This window comes from Manacus candei, unplaced genomic scaffold, assembly GCF_025592945.1.
Source record: "Manacus candei isolate 608988 ecotype Guabito, Panama unplaced genomic scaffold, ASM2559294v1 h1tg000050l, whole genome shotgun sequence".
NCBI classification, from domain to species: Eukaryota; Metazoa; Chordata; class Aves; order Passeriformes; family Pipridae; genus Manacus; species Manacus candei.
In genome coordinates this window covers 8,617,989-8,641,197 of record NW_026138098.1, presented here as the reverse complement: position 1 = coordinate 8,641,197, position 23,209 = coordinate 8,617,989, and the positions used below count along the sequence as shown (strand labels likewise).

At 39.7% G+C, this 23,209-nt stretch overlaps 1 protein-coding gene across 21 annotated transcripts in view; it reads right to left on the bottom strand.

The window, feature by feature from the left end:
* The window catches only part of ABLIM1 (actin binding LIM protein 1), a 199,922-nt gene that overhangs the window by 31,401 nt on the left and 145,312 nt on the right, over nucleotides 1-23,209 (bottom strand). For 18 of the 21 annotated variants that reach the window (XM_051801135.1, XM_051801131.1, XM_051801133.1 and 15 more), the window contains 6 exons: nucleotides 21,258-21,345; nucleotides 16,634-16,692; nucleotides 14,176-14,238; nucleotides 7,495-7,572; nucleotides 5,307-5,462; nucleotides 561-596 (listed from right to left, as the gene is read on the bottom strand). In XM_051801135.1, the coding sequence (XP_051657095.1) occupies nucleotides 561-596; nucleotides 5,307-5,462; nucleotides 7,495-7,572; nucleotides 14,176-14,238; nucleotides 16,634-16,692; nucleotides 21,258-21,345 (480 nt within the window). The remainder of the gene's footprint in view (nucleotides 1-560; nucleotides 597-5,306; nucleotides 5,463-7,494; nucleotides 7,573-14,175; nucleotides 14,239-16,633; nucleotides 16,693-21,257; nucleotides 21,346-23,209) is intronic. The other 3 variants (XM_051801121.1, XM_051801138.1, XM_051801122.1) reach the window with 1 other exon arrangement.

Below are 23,209 nucleotides of genomic sequence, written 5' to 3'. Positions count from 1 at the left end.
CAACACTCTCCACCCTCAAAATGATAATGCATAAGCAATAGTATCTATTGTATCTTGACAAATTACTTCCCAAATGTTTCATGTATTAATTTCATTTTATTATGATATTCAAATTAACTCCTATGCAAAAACAAACCAAACCATAGTTCTGTTTTCTTCAAGACAAAATTGCAAATGTTTCAATGTAGCAAACATGAGTTATCATTTAGTTGCTTAGAGTAGCATTTTATCTCCTGTAAATCATCCAGCTCTCAGGATCGGAATCCGCCTGTGCCACAGGAAGGAGGAATGTACCAGAAGTGACGCCTGCTGGACAAAGGGCTCTGCTTTACAAACAACAATAGAGGAGGAGTGGCTGCTTCATGTTTTGTACAATCAGGCAATAAGAGCTTAAGTTTCCTTCTTAGAAATAATTTTTGTTAAGTTTCAATATTAGAAAACATGTCTATGTGGCAAACAGAGAGGAATCAGACTGATAACAAAACCAACACCCGGATTTGCTCAACTGAATAACTGTAATGACAGTAAGAGACTGCCCCCAAAGGTTCCACCAGACTTACTTCTGCAGAAGGGGTAGGTGATAATGTCCTTGGAGACTGCAAAGACATAAAACATAAGGTTATGAAATATCATTGCATGCACTGGGCCAGAAAATGGTAATCTAAACATCGCTGCAGATACTCTGATATATGGCAATGTAAAGTGGCAATGCAGAAATTACTGAGGCCATTCCATCACCAGAATTTGCTTTTTCCACATTGCTCAGGAACTGGTCCATAAATCACTGAAGTTTAAAGTTTCTGGGAGAATCTTTATATGGGTGATTAATTCAGTCAAGTATCATGCAAGATCATCTTAGCCATCTAATCACTGTGGTAATTAAAACATAGCTGTGAAGATCAAAATCAGAAAGAGTTATTAATTTAATAACCATGCCTGTTATGAAGAAATCTTTAAAATGGAAATCAAAAGTAAATAAACTTAACTCAGAGTTTTGCATGGAAAATCAAAATACAGAATATCTTTCAGGATGAAGCATGTTTTTCCTCCAGCGCACACACTGGCAAAAATGTGCTTCTCCCCAAGGCCTTACATTTCATACTCATGCAAAGGAGCACGTAGTTGTCATCAACATTTCTTTGATATGACCTCCTTTAAATCTCTGTGTTCCTCCATGGTTATGTAAGAACAGACAGGAATTACAAGCAAGTGTATTGAAAGAACTGCACAAAGGCCAGTGGGCAGAAATATGCACAATATTATGAAAAGTTTCTATAACACAGATAGGGAAACTGAGGCAAGAAATACCTTTAGAAATGAGACATATGATTATGCATACATTGATGGTATGAACAAGAATAAAGGCCATGTATAATTACCAGTTATGTGCCCTTTAATCACCAGACAATTTGGAGCTGGAAGATGAGGACTTAATTATTTTCTTTGTGCACAAAACTTCAATATTATTTGTCATAATAAACTGGGCAAGCGATTATGCTTTTAAATAAGACCATAATTATTACAGAATTATATAGTTTTAAGATAGTATCTCAGAAGCAAAACTGCAGATTCTGGTCTAACTACTACAATAATGTACAACAGCAGTAGTGTAAAGCATATGCAGAACTTCTGGTATTAAATATCCAGCTATATATTTTGCCTTGAGAGACCATTAAATCTCACAGAGCTGGTGACACTGGGAATGCAAAGTATCCAAACAAAGGAGCTACATTTTTTTATTGGATACAAAACATCTCCTTTTGAGCAATTTTCCATAAAGTTTTTAAAGACTGCTTTTGATACTTTCAGTCAAAGCCTTGAATGTCTTCTACATTCTTATTTTCCTAATTCTTATAATCTAACAACAGCAGCTCTAAAAGCTTTGCTCTACATGAAACCTATCATACACAGTGCTTTGGACCATCATTCTCCACAGAAACCAAGAGCTAATCTAAAACTCTTAATATGAATCAAAAAAACACGTTGTGAGGTGCATTCCCACATTTATCTACTAGTAACTCATGTGTTACTCTAAATAAACAAATTTCCATCACCTGCTGTGGTTACCTAGATGCTAAGGTGATGGCTACAGTAAAAGGTAGTCACAGGAATCTAAGACTGGGAAGGCAGCCCAGAAAGTAGCCTGCTGAATCCATGTATTTTTTCCTTTCATATATTTTTACTCCCTCACTACCTGACATCATCTCGTTGCTTTTTGGGAAATGGAACCACACTCCACAGCCAAGTTACTGTTTATCATGCACAGGTGAGCTGTCATATCTCAAACTCTGAGGCTGCCAAGGAATGTTTGGTTCAGGGTTTATGAAGTCTTTTAAAACCTAGTGTATTGCAGAGTCTACACTATAATCAGTTTGAAATACATCGTGCAGACAGCTGAGAAAAGCAGCTCTTTTCCAGAACAGTAAACCAGTGGAAATACAGAGTGACAACTCCAGATAGGGAAGAGAAAGAAGAGGAAGGGGAATGGGAAGCGGAAAAAGACCCATTCCGACCAAAGACACAGTGAAACCCCTACAGCAACAGGCCCAATGCCCTATTGCTTTGAGATCTGAGGGTCTGCTCTAATACCTGAAGTTGCACAGGTCATTTTGTGCTCTGGGAAGTTTCTACAAACTGTATAGGTGTCCTTCTGTAACAGAGGTTCTCACTGATGCCATTTTAACTGTGTTTTAATTGAACTACCAGGTGGGATGCCTTCTCCATTTTGAAGCATCTATCACATTAGAAAAAACTTTTTCTCATTTTATGACAGCTTGTTTACTGAAAGCTGTTACAGACATTCAGTGCTTTCAATAGACAGAATACATGAAATAAAGGACACGGAGCTAAAATGTTCCTTCTCTCTGTCTCTCTGTCTCTCTCTTCACATATATATGTGTGTGTATATATATATATATATATATATACATATATACGCAACAAAGATCAGAGCTGAGAAAAGACTTCAGTACTCATCAGGTTGCTGCTCACAGGGCAGAATGGCAGGACCTGAAGAACTGAGTATCTGACGGTTTCTGGAAACATTATCACTCCGTTAGTGGCCAGCCTCGCTAGCAAAGATTAATTTGCAAATTTCGTTCGTGTCTTTTAATCTCGTGCACGCTCGGAGCTCACCCGCGAGGGGGAGCTGTGGGAGAGCGCTGCCTCCCGAGCTCCACAAACATCGGGATTCTCCTGAAAAAGGGACCACGAGTGGGAAACCTGGCAGAGCATTTCCCTGCCATTGCAGTGAGGATGACAGTCTCATGCTGTGTTTTCGCACTTTCTGTGGCTAAAGTATGTCATTGTTTTGTAGCTCATTCCTTATAATTAAGGTTTGCCTCCATCCCTGGATCAACTTTGGTGCCTCTTGCACATTTCCCTTGTATACACAGAAATCTTTCTTAGCTGAGACTGGTGATTTTTTTTTTTTTTTACCATGGTGAGGGGCACTTCTAGTGTAGAATAAACTCAGGGTCCCCTTTTATTTAACACCACCACACACCCCCCCTTTGCAAAGAGAAGGCAGGTTTAATCACTCAGTCTGCAAATCCCTGCCATGACTAAACATGTCACCTCCTTTGCTTTTTAAAGATGATGGTGACTGATGTAGATATACCAAGACTGTTGTCACTCGACTATCACAACACAAACACAAGGTAAGGGACCACTCCACCCCAATGGGCTTGGGTTCTCATTAGGGCAAAGGAAGGGAGGAGAAACAGATACAAAGAGGTGAGATAACTTGCCCAAGGTGACAGAAGTCAGCAGTAGCATTGTGTGAAAAACCCAGTTCTTCTGTTTCCAGAACAAATTTCTGTACTCACTAGAAATTAACTGAATTTAATGCTGGTGAAAATATGATACAAGGATATGGTACCCCAGAGGCTTTTGCTTATTCCCAGAACAAGCATAAAAGCAGACAACTTACACCATACTGCTTTATCAGCTTCCAACATACTGCTTTGTCAGTAAGGAGCTTCCCTTTAAGGATGAACAAATAGTTCACCTTCTCTGGTGAAATTAGTTCTTCCTCTGTGACTAACAAGAGACTTGTGTTTGTAGTGGGTTTTGTGGAATGGGTCAGGCCTGTTGGAATTGGTCAGAGGTCACCAATGGTGACCACTCAGTGGTTTTGAATCAGGTGCCAGCTGGATACACTACCAACATAAATCGGAGGGGGGAAATTCTGTAATGTTCTGACCCATTAATCTCTTTATTTTATTCCTAAGCTGAATAGTCTCTTGAATTTTCAACTCATGTTATTATTTAAGAAGCTAACCCTATAAAACATTAAAGGACAAAGGAGAAAAACTGAGGGAGCTCTGACCTGCTGGTGGGCAGAACACTGCTAAGAAAGCAGATTATCAGTCACACTGATCTGGGCATCTACAGACCATTGGTGCTTGAATGATTTACTGTAATTCTTTTCTCCTCAGCTCAAATTCATACTCAATTCAGTTACAATCAGTAAAGTCACTGAGACTGCAAGGAGGTAAATCCATTTCCATGTCCATTTAGATTTGCATTCAGGAAGTCTGATTTACAGAAAGATGGTATTACATGACAAAAACTGCTTCACAGTCTGCACTGGAATCATGTAAATAGTAACTGCAGCTATGGAAATTCACCTGAGAAAACTGGGGACCCTACAGTCTGAAAGATACTTTTAAATACAAATTTAAGAAAATAGAGATACTTTTTCTTATCATTGCATGATACAGGAATCCTTACTAAATATCAGCAGTTTAAAATGTGAGGCAGGTATTTCTATAACACAACTAACCCGCTTTCCCAGGTGGAAGAGCACTTCATCCTAACCCAGTTCAGATTTTATCCAGAATGTCTGGCAAAGTGCTCCGGCAATATATTTCCCTTCAGTATGTGTGAGATAAAGTGTCGTGCTGCTCTTAAGTCCTGCTTCTGCCATAGAATATCATGGTATTCCTCACGTTGTGTCGTGAATATCAGTGCTCCCCAGCACAATGTGAGGCTTTTGCCCCACGTTCTGGACTTTGCTGTACCCAAAGACTAGGATATCCATGAGAGTTATGAGGATTCACACAGAGACAGCCTGCAAGCCTCCCCCCTGCCATTCCTCTGCCAGTGGCTGGCGTTGATTTGGTGTCCAATTGTGCAGTTTCACACACGAGGCATCATCATGAGTGTTCCCATAAACCCCAGACAAAACAGACAAAAAGCACTGTGAACAGCAGCAGCAACAGCATCTAGGAGTGTCAATTAGAAGCGAAGCAGGCTCTGTATATAAAGCACACAGCGGAATGAGTTGCTTGTTGGTTCATTACCTCTCCAAGACTCTGTCTCTCCTGTCTGTCCTCGTAGGCGGAAGTGTAGAATGGCTCATAAGTAATTAGGTCTGGACGTTCAATGTCATAAATAGCCTTGACTTTGGGAATGGCTGCTAAATCCTTGTAATCAAGGATTTCATTGTCTACTTTTGCCTGAAGGTCAAAGACAGAAGATAAATTAACTTACACAAGTGCACTGGCAATTTCTGTTTTACACAATTTATGATTTTGTGTATTTGTTGTCACACTGTTTCTATGGAAAACTCTTTTTGGCGCTCTACATGCAGAGTGAATGCTTCTTGTTCTTCTCCAGCAGGCCTCCTCTGCAACAGTTCACACTGTTTTCTTGGTTTAGGGAAGAAAGAACATGGCATAGATAGTTCTATATACAAAAGTTTCTTATCCCCAGTAGTGAGCTGAAAACTTCAGCTCTGCAAATGATTCATTTTTTGGCCTCAGGCAAGTATTGTCACCTTTCTGCTCTTGTTTTCCCACATGTAAAATGGTGATAACATCGATTTAGTTTGCAGATTACAGAGATTACAAGGGGATTCCATGCTGAAGACCACAGACAGGTATTCAACTTATAGCTGTGCACACAAGAGGAAACAGAACTTATTAAAAGGAAATAAAAAGACAAGGAGGACTGTGAGGACTGGGTATCCAAAATCCCAAATGAAATTATTAAATTGCACTCATCACTCATCCTATACCCAAGCTTCTGACTAAGACATCCACTGCTGACCAACTGCATGGTACTGGCATCAACTATTTTTTCCACTAAGACTGCAAGGAACTCTTGACTAGTTAAAAAATGGAAGTAGGAAATCAGTTCCAAAGTCAGATACATACACTAGAAGGAGCTAGAAAGAGGCCTTATATTTAGTTTAGAGAGCTAATATCTTTCCCTATAAAAAGATTTCTAAAAAATATCATCATACATTTTTACCTACCTTACAAAAGAAGGATACTCAAATTGTTTTTCAACACTTCTACTAGATATTTTATTTATTCATAGTGGGTTGCATAACAAAACTCACACTCAATTCTGTTCTTTCTGAGTACTAGAGCCTAGAATTTTCAGATTGACATGCATTTGCCTTTCCAAGTTCTCTAACAACCACTGGTCTTTGTGGTTCTTAAGCAGTGCCATAAACTAGAAACAGTTTTTCATAGAGAAACAAGGTTTGAAATAGCTGGGAAATTCACTGTCTAAAAAATAGCCTCAAATCTGTTTAGCTTTTACTTACCAGATATAAACCAACACCTTAAACAAATGTAACCATAAAATATGTAGGTAAATTAACATATGTTATTTCTGTAGTATTTCTACCACAGTCTGTTAATGAAACACAAATATGTCTGGATATTCTTAATCCAAAATAAATAAGCCACCATGTTGCCCTACAGACTGATTTTGAGCAGCAGTTCAATTTCATAAACGCTACAGTTTATGAAGTTGATATTACCAGTAGAATGGCAGTTCTCCAGGACATGCTCTGTGTTTTGATACCTGCAGTGTGAACATCTTTTACACATCAGCTAATTTTGGTGGTTGTTGAAATGCACAGAAGAACCAGAGTTGAACTCAAACTCGGGACTTGAGATTTGTAATTTTGGTGATTTTTCTGCATTATTATACATGCCACTGATACATTTCTGTGTCTTACATTACATTTTCACCCATATAGTTTCAAGGTTATCTATAAAATCAGTGATTCAGCATTATGGTTAGTTACATTTTTGACCTTAATTCAAAACACCCTTCTTTTCACAACCAAAACATCCGACTTCTGAAACAGAAGGTATTGGATCAATCAGGCTTCTTTCAGTGTAGCTGACCCTCCTCCCGACATCCTGCAAGTGCAGACAGCAGATCTCTCAAAAACTGTGTATCAAAGTGCACAGATCTCCTCACATAACCCTTACAAAGCCAAATGACCCATCTGCCTTCTGTCCCCCTTCACATCATGGAGTGACTTCAAGAGATTTACTGTATCTTTTCAAGGGAAATGTGACCTGGAAAAGGCCTACTCTGCCCTCGAAGTCCTACAATTATAAAAGCTACATGGAGAAATAATGATTTCACCTCTAGAATAAATGCACTGGCATCAGTGTAACAGTGATTCATTTCAGTGTGAGTATCTCATGGGTGAGCAGCCTATTCCTCAGAAGGAATACTTACATAGATAGTGTGGCCTGGAGAGCCAGGTATACTGGAACCTGGTCTGGAATAAATGCTTTCTGATGACGTTCTTGTAGGCTGAAAAACAAAAAGTAACTTTTGAAAGCAACCTGAAGCCATCAACATTGGTAATTTTGAGTTTAAATGAAGAAATCTGCACACATCTTGAAATTAACTGAATTTAGGAAAAAATGTCAACACAAATGCAAGCATTCTGGCAAATTTCACAATCTTGTGAGGCAAGTGGGCTTTTTTTATTTTTTTTTGGTAGGGGAAGGAGTGCTGTGAGAGGGGAAAGAGGTTTTCTAAATCAAACAATGTAAAAGACTAGACTGACAATAATAAAGAACGAAATCAAACAACACCTGCCAGAGACACTGCAGGAGCCAAAGTACCATCCAGGATAGTCCTGCTGGTCATTTTAGCAAAACGTTAGTTCACAAACCACTAGAGGTATCAGCAGTTCAGCAGACAAAACTGTTGTGAGGAGCACAGCACATACATTATCACTTTCCAGGTGTTCAATCAATGGATTTCCATTATGAATACAGAACTGAATGCAGTCCTTCTAAGTAGAAGGACCTGAAATCCTTTGCTTGGAGCTGTTCCCTATAACTGCAGCACCACCAGGATGCAGCAGGGAAGTCAAACTGTTGTTTGAAATTCCATGATTCCTCATACTGCAAAAGTCATGATGTTTAATGACAACATCTGAAATTCATGAGAACAGTCCCACCCCTACAGAGCAAGTGCTATTATGTTTAGTAGATTTTCCAACACTTTGTCAGATCTAAACAGACACTGATGCCCTGGGGGAAGTTTTGTGAGAGGAGAAAACTTATCACCGAGATGAGGGGATCCTGAAAACCTGATAAATTTGAAAAACATCTATTTGATCAAAAGTCACTCTGGCTATTGTGGCAACTACTCCTAAACTTGGCACACAGCAGACACACAAAGGTAGTCAACCATATCCCACTTGCAACTGAGAAACCATAAACAATTTTTGCTTCCTAAGTGGCTGCAAAGAACCAAATCCCATCGAAAAGCAATGCATCAGAAGATGACTCTGATGACATCAGTGCACTGGGATACTTCAAAGTCACTTGAAATTAAACCCTGGTAAACAGTCCTTACATCATCAGCTTGTGACATTGAACTAAGGGACCTCCAGGCACACACTGAAGAGAAACAAGGCTTGACAGCCTGGCTCACTGATTTTATATAGGAAATACTGGAGTGAACACAAAAAGGCTACCAGATCTTTCTTATCTCTAAGCGTACATTTCCTGAAAGGATTTTTCAATTGACCTCAGAGACTTTCTACTTTTAATTTCATAGCCAGGAAATCTATTGGAACCATCCATATATGGAATGTTGAAGACTGATTGTGGATCAGACAGCAGGCTTTCTCAGACTTCATTTGTGGAAATGAAATCACCACACTCAGGGAGCACCAGAGGAATAAAAGGCTTTGAGTATGTGCCACCAAAACCCGTGAAGATTAAGATCAAACAGAAAGCAGATGTGGCTGTGGACTGATAAAGTCACAAATCCTCTCCAGAGCACATCTGAGAACACTTTCTCAGCTGGACCTTTACATGTTTCTTTTCTCTCTGTAGCTGCAAATTCCTACATCTCAAAAGGGAACAGAAGTTCTTCAGCTGCCCTTAAGCTCCTCCCATGATGCAATCAAACCAAAAAATCCAACAACAACCACTTGTTTCATGGAAATGTTACAAGAATTAAGCTGGAAAATCTGGCTGGTGTTGGGAAACACTTTACTCCCCCTTCCATTCTTCCATTTCACTCTGTTTGAGTGGAGACACATGTAGCATTTTGCTGCAGTTGCTATGGAAAACAATTGTTTTCATTACAACAGAGGGAACAGTATTAAGTACTTGAGGTACTGTTAGGGGTGTCTCTGTTACCTTTGGCTTTTGGCAGACATACTTTAAGAGTTTTGTCTGCTCAATTCTCCATGCTGTAGGAAAACAAGTCTTAGAGGCAGTTATGGCTTCTTCCCATTTGGCAGGCCCTTTGGATCTTTTGTAATTGCTTCAAAAACCGAGAAATTCTCAGCCCTCAACCCACCTCCTTAGTCTCACCTCAGTGTCCCTGCTAAAAATCTTTTCATTTAAGGAAAATTCACTTGCATTTATCACTTCAGTGAATTTATTAAAAAAAGTTAAGACATCTTAAGAAGATAGTTTCAGCCATATCCTGTTAACAGCTTTCTTAGGTGCTCTTAACCCTGGAGTATAGGAGCAGTTGTCAGATGGACCTGCATGTTGTCGCACCTGTTCCTCATTTCCTCACTGTGTTTCTGCTCCAAGTTCCTCATTACCATCCCATTAATAAGGCCATGAGCCAGATATGACACCCTTTAAACCAGTTTTCTATTTTATGTAATTCTTTCTGTGTACATCAATTTTACCTTCCATCTTCTGCAAAGCTCCACACAGCCTGGGCAGGATGCCATCCTGCCATCCACTGCCTGAGCACACGCTGCTCCTTTCCTGAGGAGCTGAATCCAAGCAGACCTGGAACTCTGAGGTTTCTCTCTTAGCTCCCAGTCCTGTATCTTGCTTACATTTATAACATACCCTCAAAGACAGTGCATGAAAAAGGACTTCTACATCTACACTCACCCTTCCTGCCTCACTTTGCCCTATTTCTTGTTTTGAATTACACAGGCTGTTTCCATCACAGATGGCTGTTTCCTACTCTGCTGCTTCCCATATGGAATGGGAATCCTTCACAGCTTTTGCACTTTCCCCTAAAGACAACTGCATTGCACTTAAAAACATTTATGCTGCTTGCCTTAACAAACATACACTAAAGACTCCTTGATAAAAGCTGTTCCTCTGGCATAATTTTAGTTGCCTCCTAAGAGACCTGTAATAGCCCCTGACTGAAAATCTGTGACCGGGTATGGCTTTTATTAAATTGAACATTACATTTTCATCAGCATTTGAGAATCCCTGACCCTGTGTAACACCACTGTGACTTTTTACATTAAACAGCTGGCAAGAGACACGCTGGAGGTCAAGTTCTGTGTTGATGTAACTGCAGTAGGGTGTAAATTCCACCGTAGAGAGGAGCTGATCAGAGCACAGGTAAATAACAGGAATAGTGGCTAGCCCTTATGTAACCTTTAACACTGGAGATGTGGAGATAACATGTGAGCTTGTCTTGCACACATTAGTGGAAAAAAACAGGTAAAGAAGAAGGAAACAATCTTTATTATGAACACAATAATTTAGAGGTATTTACTTCCATCACAGTAGCCTTCACTTGTTCTACACTCCCAGCAACTAAACCAGTTAAGCTGCCTTACTCCTTCTACAAACAGATCTGGAACATTTTTTGTATCATTGTTCTTTTTCTTGAAGGAAACAAAGTAGAGCTTTTCATAATGCCACCTTTGTGCAGAGAAATTTCAAGAAAAATTCTATTAAGAACTAATCTTTAATTTTTCTTTTCTTGTGGTACATGGCCTTTCTCCACTTTTTCTGACAGTAGAAGAGTCATCACTTTTTTTCTTTCATCTTCCACGCAAATGGATGCAACAGTAGTAAATATATCAATATGGGATGTCTGTACCAAATACAGAAACTCTATGAAGTATATGAAAAAAAAACAATAGAAATTCAGTCAACAAAAAGTCATGCATGTCATTAAAGGAGCCAAAGGAAAAAAACAGATCACGAAGCATCTAAAGTATCTACAAGACTACTCAGTATTTTCCACTTTATCATAGAGTTCTTATTTTTATTTTTGTTCTTCATTTCATGCATTTGACTTCAATGCAGAAGTTCTTTACCAGTTTCATTTGCAGACTGGCAGAGGTAATACCAACTGTCATGCTCATCCTCTTATGCTCACTGTGAATTGAGTGCTCAATTATCATATCACCCATGCATATGCCCCAAATTGATAAACTTGATATTTTAATATTGGACTGCAAAGCTTAAGATGTTCGTCTGCATTTACCTCTGTTTGTCATGTCATCATGCATGGTGCACCATGTAAATAACTTCTAAAAAAAAAAAGAAAAATAAAGAATCGAGCCTAGAGCCACTCACATCATCCAAATGCTGCTACAATGTGGTGGCTCTGGCATTCTAAAGTACAGATGTTCAGCATCATGCTCTATAAAAACTTACAGGTGCAGGCAACCAGATCAAAACTGATCCCAAGAACATCTGGTCAAGTGGATGCACTACTGCTTAACAAAGGCATCGTCCCCATTTACAGTACCTGCCTTAATTTTTTGATAGAGTTCATTATGCAAGGCGGTGATAATAGCTGCAGAAGAATGAATATGTTTTCACTTAATAACACTTAACATTATAGCTTCAGCAAATTCTCTAAACCTCAGAAGCTACCTTAAGTGAAGCATGTTTGTAAATAAGCTATTAGAAGTTTAGGATGGAATATCTTCTATTTGGCTGACACGACTTTGCAACACCAAGGGATTTGGGATTTCTCAGTACAACACTTGTTACTCTGACTACCTGCTTCATCAATTGCAAGGTTTTGTAGTTATTTAGGACTTGGAACCAGAGTTCACAAAACATAGGCTTCCTACAGATTTCATTAATTTCCAGTGGTTGTGTACAAGACCAAGAAAGCCCCTCAGTGTCAGAGCATTCACTGCGCCTGTCTGCTATTTAACTGTACCCTCCTCCTTACAAGGGTGAATCCTTCAAATGCATGCATTTCTTATTTCTCTGCACTATATATGCATCAAGACAAAACCAGTGAAGGGGTTTAGTTCAAACTCACACAAACACAGATATTAATATGTTACAACTAATTTTTCTTTCCTTTTTAGGCAGTAACGCCAGAGAGGAGAATGAATTTTCAGCACGTAATCACTTCAGGTATGTTGGTACCAAACAAACTTTTACAAGACTACTCGTGCAAACTTAGCCTTCATCAAGAGTCAGTTAAGAACAAGACAGGAAAGAACAAGAAAATAAAGTGGGAAGTCCAGAACATAATGAATTCAACACAAGCTTCTCAGGAAATTCACAGGCTTTCACCCTACCATTTTCAAACTACAATCTTCATGTAGATTCAAACCTTTGGCCCACCTTTATAGTAACAACAATGATACTATCTTTGTGTCTACTCTGCAGAACACTTGAGGCCAAATTCTGCCTTGAGTTACACTTTGTAGAATCCACACATAAATCCAAACAGAATTTAGTACTGCCCAAATTTACACAAGAGGATATTCATCTGACCCTAAGCTATTTGTATCCCACACAGTCTACAAAGCTAGGAAGAGAACATTCCTTTATTTTGACGTGGGCTGCCCCTATTTTGCCTTGCATATTTTTCTAATACGTTGGATAGGATTTGGTTTTTTAATCCTAAGGCTCCTGGATTTCAGCACTGGAAACTCATGCTCGTGCATGCTAAGCTGAATGCAAAACCCACTACAGTAGCCTAAAAGATGAGTGAAATGGTCCCACAGTTTGCTGTTCTTAGACTCCAACATTCAATTCCATAAAGCCTAGGACTGAAGAGACGTTGCTCTCTTAAGAGCACAGATAACACAGGCTGTATTTTCTTGATACACAGATCTGTAGCTAGCAGAGAGTAATATTCAAGAGTAGTTAAGCGACTAAACTACTGGGCAGGACAGAGAGTACAGGGCTTGCATTAACCTCCATTTAATCACAGTATTGGATCCAACCACCTAAGACCATCCTGCAGACTGGATCTATCACACGCATCCTGCTCTCGCTGACATGTGACCACATCTACTTTGCAATTAGAGATGTGAAGGCCACATGAACTGACACAATGGAAATCCAGTGGCATGGACTCTCTCAGCCTGTCTGCCCACTGCCAGCCTGTGCTAAGTCCATACCAGAGCATTCTGACTTCATCACCAGGTGAAAACTACCTCAGGCACACCTGCATGCAGCACAGCCACACGTCCCCTACAGCAGACACACCTAATAAATAAGCACTGCCCTGAAGGAGAAGAAATGGAAGTGGGTGGTGTCTGTAAGTGCAAAGCAAACACAACAAAGTCTGAAAGTAGAAAGCTATTCCAGAATCAAGAGGACAGGGAAGACCTTGCAACTGAGATGTGGATGTGCGCCAGATTAGAGAGAGGCAAATGCTCTCAGGCAGCACATGGAATATGCCCAAACCTGGAATTTTGTAAATATTTTCTCAACTAAAGTATTCATGTGTGTTTGGTCGATACATATAAAAAAGGAACTGATTTAACTAATGGGATTTTTTTTTTTCCTAAAAACATAAGTAATTGTTCATGGAAAACAATTTCTTTTTAACCATTGCTTTAAAGTCAGATGCTTTTCACCATTTTCATTTGCTTCATATTTGCACTCTGATTTTTTGTTTCATGAGAAAAACTTTCTGGAATACTGGAAGACCAATACTACAGCCCCCAAAAGCTCATCTGAACCTAAAAAAAATAAGTTAATTTTAAGCATTTCATTCAACAAAAAATGTGAGCATTAACAAGCAACACTGAAACAAGTGATGCAAAATACAGCGTCAGTGCCCATGGTGGCAAGTGATAGCAGGAAAGCTGTGTGGCAGGACTAGTAGCAAGTGCAGCAAATGACAATAATGAAGAATCTTCTCAGTAAAGAAGATCATTATCAACACTATGAAAACACAACAGCAAACCTCTGCAGAGCGTGGCCTGCGCAGAACCAGACTCTTTGGATAAAAGAACTCAGATGAGGAATGCTGTCATGAAACACAAAAGGGAAAAATGAGTGAAAAGGAAAGCAGTTTCCCCAGTTCAGTGGTTAAGCTCTTTTTTCAATCAAGTTACTAATATCTACTTGTGTTATAGTATCCATGTTACCTACTGATCACTGCAGAATCATGAACAGCCAGACAGTTTTAAATAAACACCTAAACAATATACATTATGGTTGTTCTGTTTTCTGTTTGTTTTGGCTTTGTAATATTCCACAAGTATCCATGGGGGGAAGATCTAAAGCAACCCCTGCTTTAATGAACTCCCTTTCAGATCTTGACCAGCTAGAATGATGATTAGTTTAGATCACAATTCAGTCACTAAAAGAAAACAGAACTTGCTGAAAACTTCTGAAGTTACTTCAGTGATAAAAGGGCTTTTTGTTTTGTTTTGTTTTGTTCCATAGGGAAAGGAAACCCAGCAAGCAAATAGGCAATGGCACTGGCTTTTTGCAGAACCACCAGAAAATCTAGGCCTAACCCTGAAAGTGGCTATTTGTCAACTCAAAACCCAAGTTCCAATTCTCACATTAGGTCTAAATGTATGTCATAAGAAACTGAAATTCAATTAAAATACAATTCCTAATTTAGTGCTGACATGCTCAAATAGCACATAGTTCCCCCAGTTTTGTTTGTTTCTGTACCTACCTGTTTGCTACTTCCTTCATTTGGGTCAATAGAATGAAGCATGTGTCAAAGTCATCAAAGTGAACTCCAACTAATTTTAAAGTGTCTGACTTTGCACCAGAGTAGACAACCTCTGATGTAGTGTTGAAGCTAAAAATGCTCCATCTCTCAGCCAGCTTCAGTATGATGCATTTGTCAGTGCCTTTTAAAGACATATTAAACCTCTACATAGAATCTCTCACTTAGGAACAAGGCAACCTAGGATAGCTGTACTGTAACATTTCTCAGATGTTCCCTCAATACACCTTCTTTCGCTTCACTTTATTTTCCTGCAAGAACTCACTTAAAAAAAGCCTTGCAGGTAAATTAATTAATTTACTTCATTCACTTCAATTAAAATTAGCTGAGAGGGAAGAATACTGATGTGTTAGAATACGTGACAGAAAAAAGGAAAATACTTGAGGAGGACTATGGCCACTTCCATGGGGAATGGAAGTAAACCAACTGATTTGTAAGGTCCAGCTGGAGAAGGTTCTCAAGGGCCGCAGTGTGGTCAGGAGTGCTTTGATAAGACTCCTGGGTCCGAGTGAAAGGAAGGTATTGTACCCCAACCATTTACCACAAAGCACAAGTGTTCTCACACTTAAGCATGGCCAAAACACTGTCAAATTTACATTCAAATTGTTAAATGAGGAAGAAAATCCAGTCTGGCATAATTTTCCGTTTTCTTATGAAAAGTCAGCACAGAACAACGTGTGAATGCTGGATGGCACCTGCATTGATGTTAGGCCATTCTAGACAACATACCCATGAAGGGTCAATTATACTTTTGCCCACACTAATATGGACTCTGCACAACAAGAATTTACCTGCACATTACCTACGATCATAATAAATTCTCTGCGGGGAGTGTTCTACAGACCAGTGTACTGGAATAAATGCTAAAGAAATGAATGAAACCCACAGAGAATACAACCCACAGGATACTGTAGGTATCTCCACACCAGTACCTCTTAGTTTCCCTGTCTGAAAGACGTTTTATTCACATGGAGTCTCTAATTCTCACATCCTGACAAATTAGCAAAATTCAAGGGACCAACTGAAATATCAAAAGGAGTAAATTGTCCAGAAGATGAATTAGTGAATAAGGGCTTAGAATTGCCTGGTGCACACAAAAAGCCAGGCTCTAGCATTCATCAGTGCAGCATTATTGTCAGGATTTGATCCAGAAAGTTTGTCTGGATATGCTGAAGTGACTCCAAGGGTAACTGTGGCTCTTCTTGGCATTCAAATTAGGATCACTTCAGGTTGAGGTTTACTTGTATGGCAAAGGAAGAAGAGTTCATCTTGTCTAAATGCTACAAATAACCACTCAGAACAGGGGATAACTATAAAGCAATTACACAGATGTGCAAACCCACTAAAATATATGGTAGCATTTGCCCTGTTCATATCTTCTCCTTAAGAGTCTCTCTCACAACAACTGAGATATGAAATGAAGTGTCTTAGATACTTTGCCACGTCTGTATGTCAGTAAATGACACTATCTTTAAGGCAGTGCACTGAGACAGGTATGTGAAGGTGGTAAGCCTAAAAATCAGAGCAATACCTCTGAAGTGCCTCCACTGTATATTCTGCCAGAGTTGTGACAGCTATGTGAAAAAAACATGGAAAAAGTCACTCTTTTAAAAACAACATTCAATTATCGTGTGTGCAAAATGTATGGTGTGTCATTGCCATGAATTCAGCTTACCCGGAGCTTATCTTCTGTCTTAGTGGATTGCTTACAGTCGGGATGCCAGACAGTGGAACCTGAGGGAGGAAAGAAACCCATCTTTATTCAGAGCAAAGCAGATGACTTCTGGTTATGATAAGTCAGTTATGAAAGCGAATCACTTCATGGCATCAGGTGGTGAATCTGTATGAACTATGCGAGTAATTCACATTAAAGTCTAGTTTTTGAGAAATACAAGTGAAACTAAAAGATATTCAAATCCCTGGCATATCTACAGCAGCCTTGTCCTGGGGCTGCCAAAGCACTTTGCACACATTCTTAATTAAAACTCAAGCAGTCTCAAGTAGCAAGAGAGTCAGCGAGCACCAGCTGGAGGAACAGAAAGACAGAGGGTTCCTCTGGCAGGATGGAGACTAAGAGCAAAGGAACTGGGCCATGGTTACTTGATCTGTTCTCCCCTAATGTCCTACACCCCACGTAAAAAGGAAATTCTGACTCTAAGTCCATGAGCAGTCGGTGTCATATTCAGTTACTGTAAAGTATCACTCAGAATACTTCTTCCCTGCACTTATGCAAAATGAAAAGCAAAATTAGAAAATTCACAACACAGCAGAGTCAGGGCTGTCTACAGGGCTGTAGAGGCCAGTAAGGCAGGTGGTGCAAAGCAGCATGTGAAAGAGCCTCTCCCCAGATCCCAGCACACTGCATATGCCATTGGCACAGACATCACTCCTACTCCCTTGCTCTGCAAGGTCAGTGGCACGTGTGGCTCTGGTATTTCCAGCTATACATCCTACTAAAAAAGTCAGGGCCTCTGCCGTTTGTTTCCCAAAATTTGGGATTCTTTCATGCTGTAAAAATGGAAATATACGGCTGTTCCCAAGGGCAGAGCAATGTCAGGGGCAAGGAGCATTTTCATCCCATTTCAGTTCTCCTTTGGAACAGAGTATAAAATGTGGTCACTGCTGGGAAGTTGCTGGTAGGTATCAGCCAAGTTGAAACGGAGCAAAAGCTAATGCTGGTTTTTAACACTGACTGCATCTGCAGTCAAATTCATACTTCACTCCAGTCACCACAAAGCCAACACAGAGCCTTGAACTATCTGCAGGGAGGAACATCACCTCTTCACTCTGTCCACAGACAAACCAAACAGAGCAGTCCAGGTCTCCTGCTGGTGACTATTAGCTCAAGTGCAGCCAGAGGAAACCCCACCCTCAGAGCCCAGGGGAGGTGTGGGTCAGGGCCCCTGGAAATTTTGTTCTAATGAACCCTTACATGGCGTGGTACAGAAGTAAAGACCAGCAGGAGTCATTTCATTTCCCAGCAGTACACAACATAATCATCATCAGGAGACAGGAGAGAACGCTGTGACTCCGGATCAAGGTCTGAGATGTTTGGCTTTGAGTCCAAGCCGAGGAAGAAGAAACTGTGCGTTTGGCAGGGGGAAACCATCAGTCAACAGGGAGAAGCGTACCAACAGCCTTCTCTGTAAACAAACAGCAGCCTCAGAGCCAGGGCCCCACAGCGCCTGCCAGATCAGGAGACAGGCGTGCCCTGTCCACTCAGGAGGAAGAGAGTTCACGTTGTGAGTCCGTATCATGTTATAAGAAGTGATCTGAGTAACACTGTACTGAACATGACACTTATTGCTCAAGGATGAGCTAAGACTCAGAAGGTTTAGGTTCAACTCTCAAATCCAGCTTTGAGCTTCTTTCCTGTGTGGCACTGAGAAAAATGATCCCTATTCCTCTATGCCTCACTGTTACGTTAAGAGTTGGAGTTGATGATTTAGAGGCCTTTCCAATTTTAATGATTCTATGATTCTTTCCTATTAAACTATCTCCAGTATCAAAGAAAAAGCTGTCACTGCATTTTGGGCAGTATTTGTCACGAACTGGCACAATTACAGGGACACCCCAGGAGAATGCTGCAGATGCTGAAAGTGAACAAGAAATGCAAGTCTGGATGTCATTTTCATGGTGAAATTTAGCTAATGGTTGTGAGTTTTCTTCCACAAAATGATAAGAGATTTGGAATTTAAATTTGTGAAATTTAAAAACTCAAATCAGATAGAGCAGGTTAGGAAACTAAATGTAAGTATTTTTCATGATCTGTTCATCCAAACATGCCAATCTATTTTGAAATGCTTGGAATGGTGCAGATTCTCAAGTTGCATCGCTCCTCTTTTTTTTCTTCCAGAAATAGTTCAGCAAATTGTACTTATTCCCATTCTTAATATATGTTTGTTTGCTCACTTGGCAAAGACCAACTTGTTAATTTATTGTTATTCATAGCATGTTCATTTATTCAGCTTTTTACTTTGCATGTACCATTATTTCAACATCAGCATCACTCTAAATCCTGGGCAACATCCTAAGCTCAGCAACAGCCTACTGGGCAGTCCATATAATAATATAATAATGTATTACCAGGTAGTCAATGGGAAAGAGAAAGTTTCTGGTGCTGCTTCTTTCTCATTTTTTGTGTGTTGGAGAAGTGCCAAGTCAGAGTGCTTCTGACTTGTTCAAACTATCCTTAACATAGAAAGCCCCAAGATAGACAGCTTGTTTTTCCATGTTCTCCTTTTGCATGTTTCCCACACATTTCTAATAGAAGTTTCTACCACAATCCTGCCAGGCTCTTCTATTCTACAAAGCAAATATCAGCAACAGTGCTTTCATACCCTGGGGAGAGGACAATTAGAAGTGAGATGGAAGCTGTGTACTTTTATGTATTTTATCAAAAATGTGATTTTAGTTCTAGCTTCACTGTTGTGGTGTTGTTATTTTTAATTCAGAGAAATGCTCGGAATGCTGTTATTCTGCACCCTAGAGTAAATTATTTGGAGGGAGTCAAGATATACATTTCAGCTGAGAGCTCTGCACAGGAAAGGCTTTTGGGTCCTCACACTTAAAAGTACACTGAATTCAGCAAGGAAAGCCTTGGCAGGACAGTCTGGAACACACTCAGAGATAACACCATTTAGTCAGAAAACAGCTTGTGAACAATAAAGCAATTTGGGCTGCTCCTCCCCTGAGACAGAGTGACCACAAAGAACACTGATTCACAATCACAGAGAGAGAGATACAGCTAAAAAGAGAAAAATAGCAGATGAGGCAGCCAGGTTTCTCTCCTCTCCCCTAGCACCTAAACTTGGACAGGACAAAGTCTAGCGTAGTTTAAGTAGAAGCAATGCCTTCTGTCTTAGTTTGACCTGTAGAAACTTACCCCAGAGCCTGCCCAGTCAACCTGAACTCCCACTCTCTGCTGCATTCGGACAAACAGCATCAGTCGCAAACAGTTGTTATCAATAACAGCAAAGGATGAACTGATGCTCACCTCAAACTCTGCCTGTACTTTATCACACCATGATGTAAGGAAACTAAGAAGATTACCGGTTGCCAGATGCTGTAACTGCTGCTTTCAAATAAGCAGTACTTCCTACCCAGCCCTCCTGCAGCCTCTCCTTGCTCCTGCAATGCAGAGCTGCTACACAACTTGACATCCAGTTCTGTGCACAGCTGGAATAAGATGACTAAGGTAAAAGGTCTGTGAGAGATGAGAGAGACGGACTACAAGGGAGGGCAAACTACAAAATAAAACAAGTTAGCTTCAAAGGAATTCCTTAACAATATTATCCTATTTTGGAACTCCTCCAGAAAGAATCTCTCCTCAGGATTTCAAGAGATGGCTGCATTAACACACTCATAATTTTTTCACTATTTTTCTACAGTCCTTTTCAGGTAGAGCAAACAAGTTTTCTAACCTAAGAGCAATATACAAAACCCAAGCATGTATCTCCCTTTTTCACTTTGATTTCTGGTTTACATAAATGGGTATTATACATTCCTCTACCAACATTAATTAATACTACAGCAAGTAATAACAATAACTGTAGCTTAATACTTAATGGGCTACATTCTCCAAGAGGAGGTGGAATTCAGATCAAGGTTACTTTTCAATCAAGGAAAAGATCAAATTCGTTTTTATGTGAAAAGATCATGAAAAAACCAAGCTTGTCAATACCTGGGAGTGTGAGACTGTTAACAAGAAAGAGGAGATGGAAATGAACATTCAAGAAAGAAGTGACTGTAGAAAGACATAAGGTACACAGGAATAAAAAAAGGGACATGACCAGATAGAAGGGCAAATACGATTAAGAACCAGAGGAGATACTCTGTCAATGTTCATGAGGAATGAGACCTACATGGTTCAAAACAAACTCACTGCAGCCTCTGGAAATTTTTCTTTTGCCTTTTAAAGTTTGGAGTGTGGTCCAGAAGAGCACAGAAACAGACCAGAAGAAATCAAGGGAAACCCCTTCACTTCCTCTGGTATCTCCTATACCAGTGTGGGTGCTGAGCCATCCACAGCATGGGAAATGCTGAGGCAGCCTAATAAGCTTCATTTTTACTACACAGCTTTAGCAAACACAGTCTGCCTCAGTTGGGGTGCAGAGTCACTGCCAAGCCACAGTTATGACTGCCTAATAGAGCAAAAGGGTTTCAAGTGAAAAAGTATGAGAACATGACTTTATTCCTCTTGGGCCATATTACATGGAGATTGTTTATAAACTCCTGAGGTCTGTGGTAGAAAAATTCCAGAGTCTGATTTTCCTGTTTTGGAATGGAGACATCCTTACCTTGCAGATACATTTCTTCTCCTTCTGTGAACATTTGGTTGCACCTGCTGCATCGTGCACAGCTTGGATGATAATGCTTGTCACCTGCCTAGAGAAAAACAAAAAAGGGACATGAGGGACAAATGCATTGCACTGCTTTGTGACAGACCACTATTTGCAAACAGAACATTGTCCTTTTTCTTCCAGTTCACCTGTTATGCTACAACATTGCCCTCATGATGTGACAATAGTGATCAGAATGTAAGCTCTGCCATACTGCTTCAGCCCTGAGGTCTGTCCTGTCCTCAGCAGAGGCCAGAAGCAACTATGTGGGAAAAAAGACTGTAAGAAACAAGACAATACAGAAGAGCCCTTCCTCTTCACACCTTCCTATTCAAGTAATCAGTAGCTTAAAGTCTTCCTGGCTAGGGGCTACATCAGAATGTATCTGTTTTCCATGATTTGACAAACATCTTTTTAAATCTTCATCTCTCTAAGAGTCCAAGGCAATGGATGTCACACTGCAGTGAGATACTTGTGTAAACCTGCTGCCTTCTCATTTTGTCAAACAGCACGTTTTCTCAACTGCTCCATTGTTACAGAAGAATTTAGACAATGAATGATTTTTCAACCTGCCATTTAATTCTTTGGCCTTCTTCCCAATACTGCTGATATGGCATTAATGGAGAGAGGTTTCTAGAGCCACTTCTGGGACTATTAACTTGATTCACAGATGCCTGACTCCAGAAGCTACACTAGCACAGAGAGCTTGAGCTGAATTTGAACTACTTTATAAAGATGCTAAATACCCTAGATCCTGTTACCCAAATCCAAATCCACTGAGTCATTCATTCTCTTAAATACATTGATACCCATAATAGGCAAAGCTGATCAGATTTCAGGACTATAGGGACAGGAAAAATCAAGGCCCAAATATTAATGTGAATTCTTTTCCTTAGGAGACCAAAGCAATCAATGCACTGGCTTCCTCTCATCAGAAACTAAGTGCACAATGTCCACATCAGACATTTTAATTGAAAAACAATTAATCCTACAAATAATTAATAGTGACAAATAATGCATTCTAAAAGGTTTTAAAAATTGTACCTGACTTTCCAAACAAGTTAACCTCAAATCCTTTTTCACAAGGATTCACAGAATATTCCCTATCCACTGAGCTGTGATTTGAAAAACATATCTGTTTACTCTATAGCTGACTTGTTAAATGCCATCAAAACCATTTCCTACCTCATTATACTTAGGACTATAATATTACTAAATTCAACCTTTCGTTATGTCTATTGAGATGAATAACGACATATTTTTGGTTCACGTCTGACATTGATTATACAGGCTTACTATTTAAAAGTATTTATATGAGAGGATGAAGCGAATGGGTTTAAGTACCTGACAGCTACCAGAAAACCAACTCTACCACCCACCCCTTCTATAGGAAAAGCCACACCATTTAATTTTAATTTAACAATTCCCATTCAGGAATTTCAACAATACAAGGCCAGAGAAGAGGGCTCAGTGTGCTGTCAGTTAAGCCACACATTTCACTGTTCAGTTGCAAAAAACCTGCACTTCTCTTACTCAGATCCTGCCTCTGTTGTTGATTCCTACTTCTTAGGGGTAAAATCCACCAAATAGGGAGACTAATGTGATTTAGGGTTTTTTGCACAGCATATTTAGAGGTACCAGACAAAAAAAGGTCTCTGATAAAAGGAAGAATGAAAAGTCACTACAAAATATGCCTACACGAGGAAGAAAAGCTAATGAGGGAGAACTGATGTTTGACTTGAAGCAACAAACCCAATATTGAACTGAGAGAGAAAAACACAGTTAATGTTCATTCTCTTTTTTTAATTTTCATTACTGGCTGTCCTCTTCATCTCTCACTCTCTCTAGCAATTATTTAACCTCTGAGCCATCCCATTAGTTTCATTCAAGACTGGAATTTAAGAAAAAGA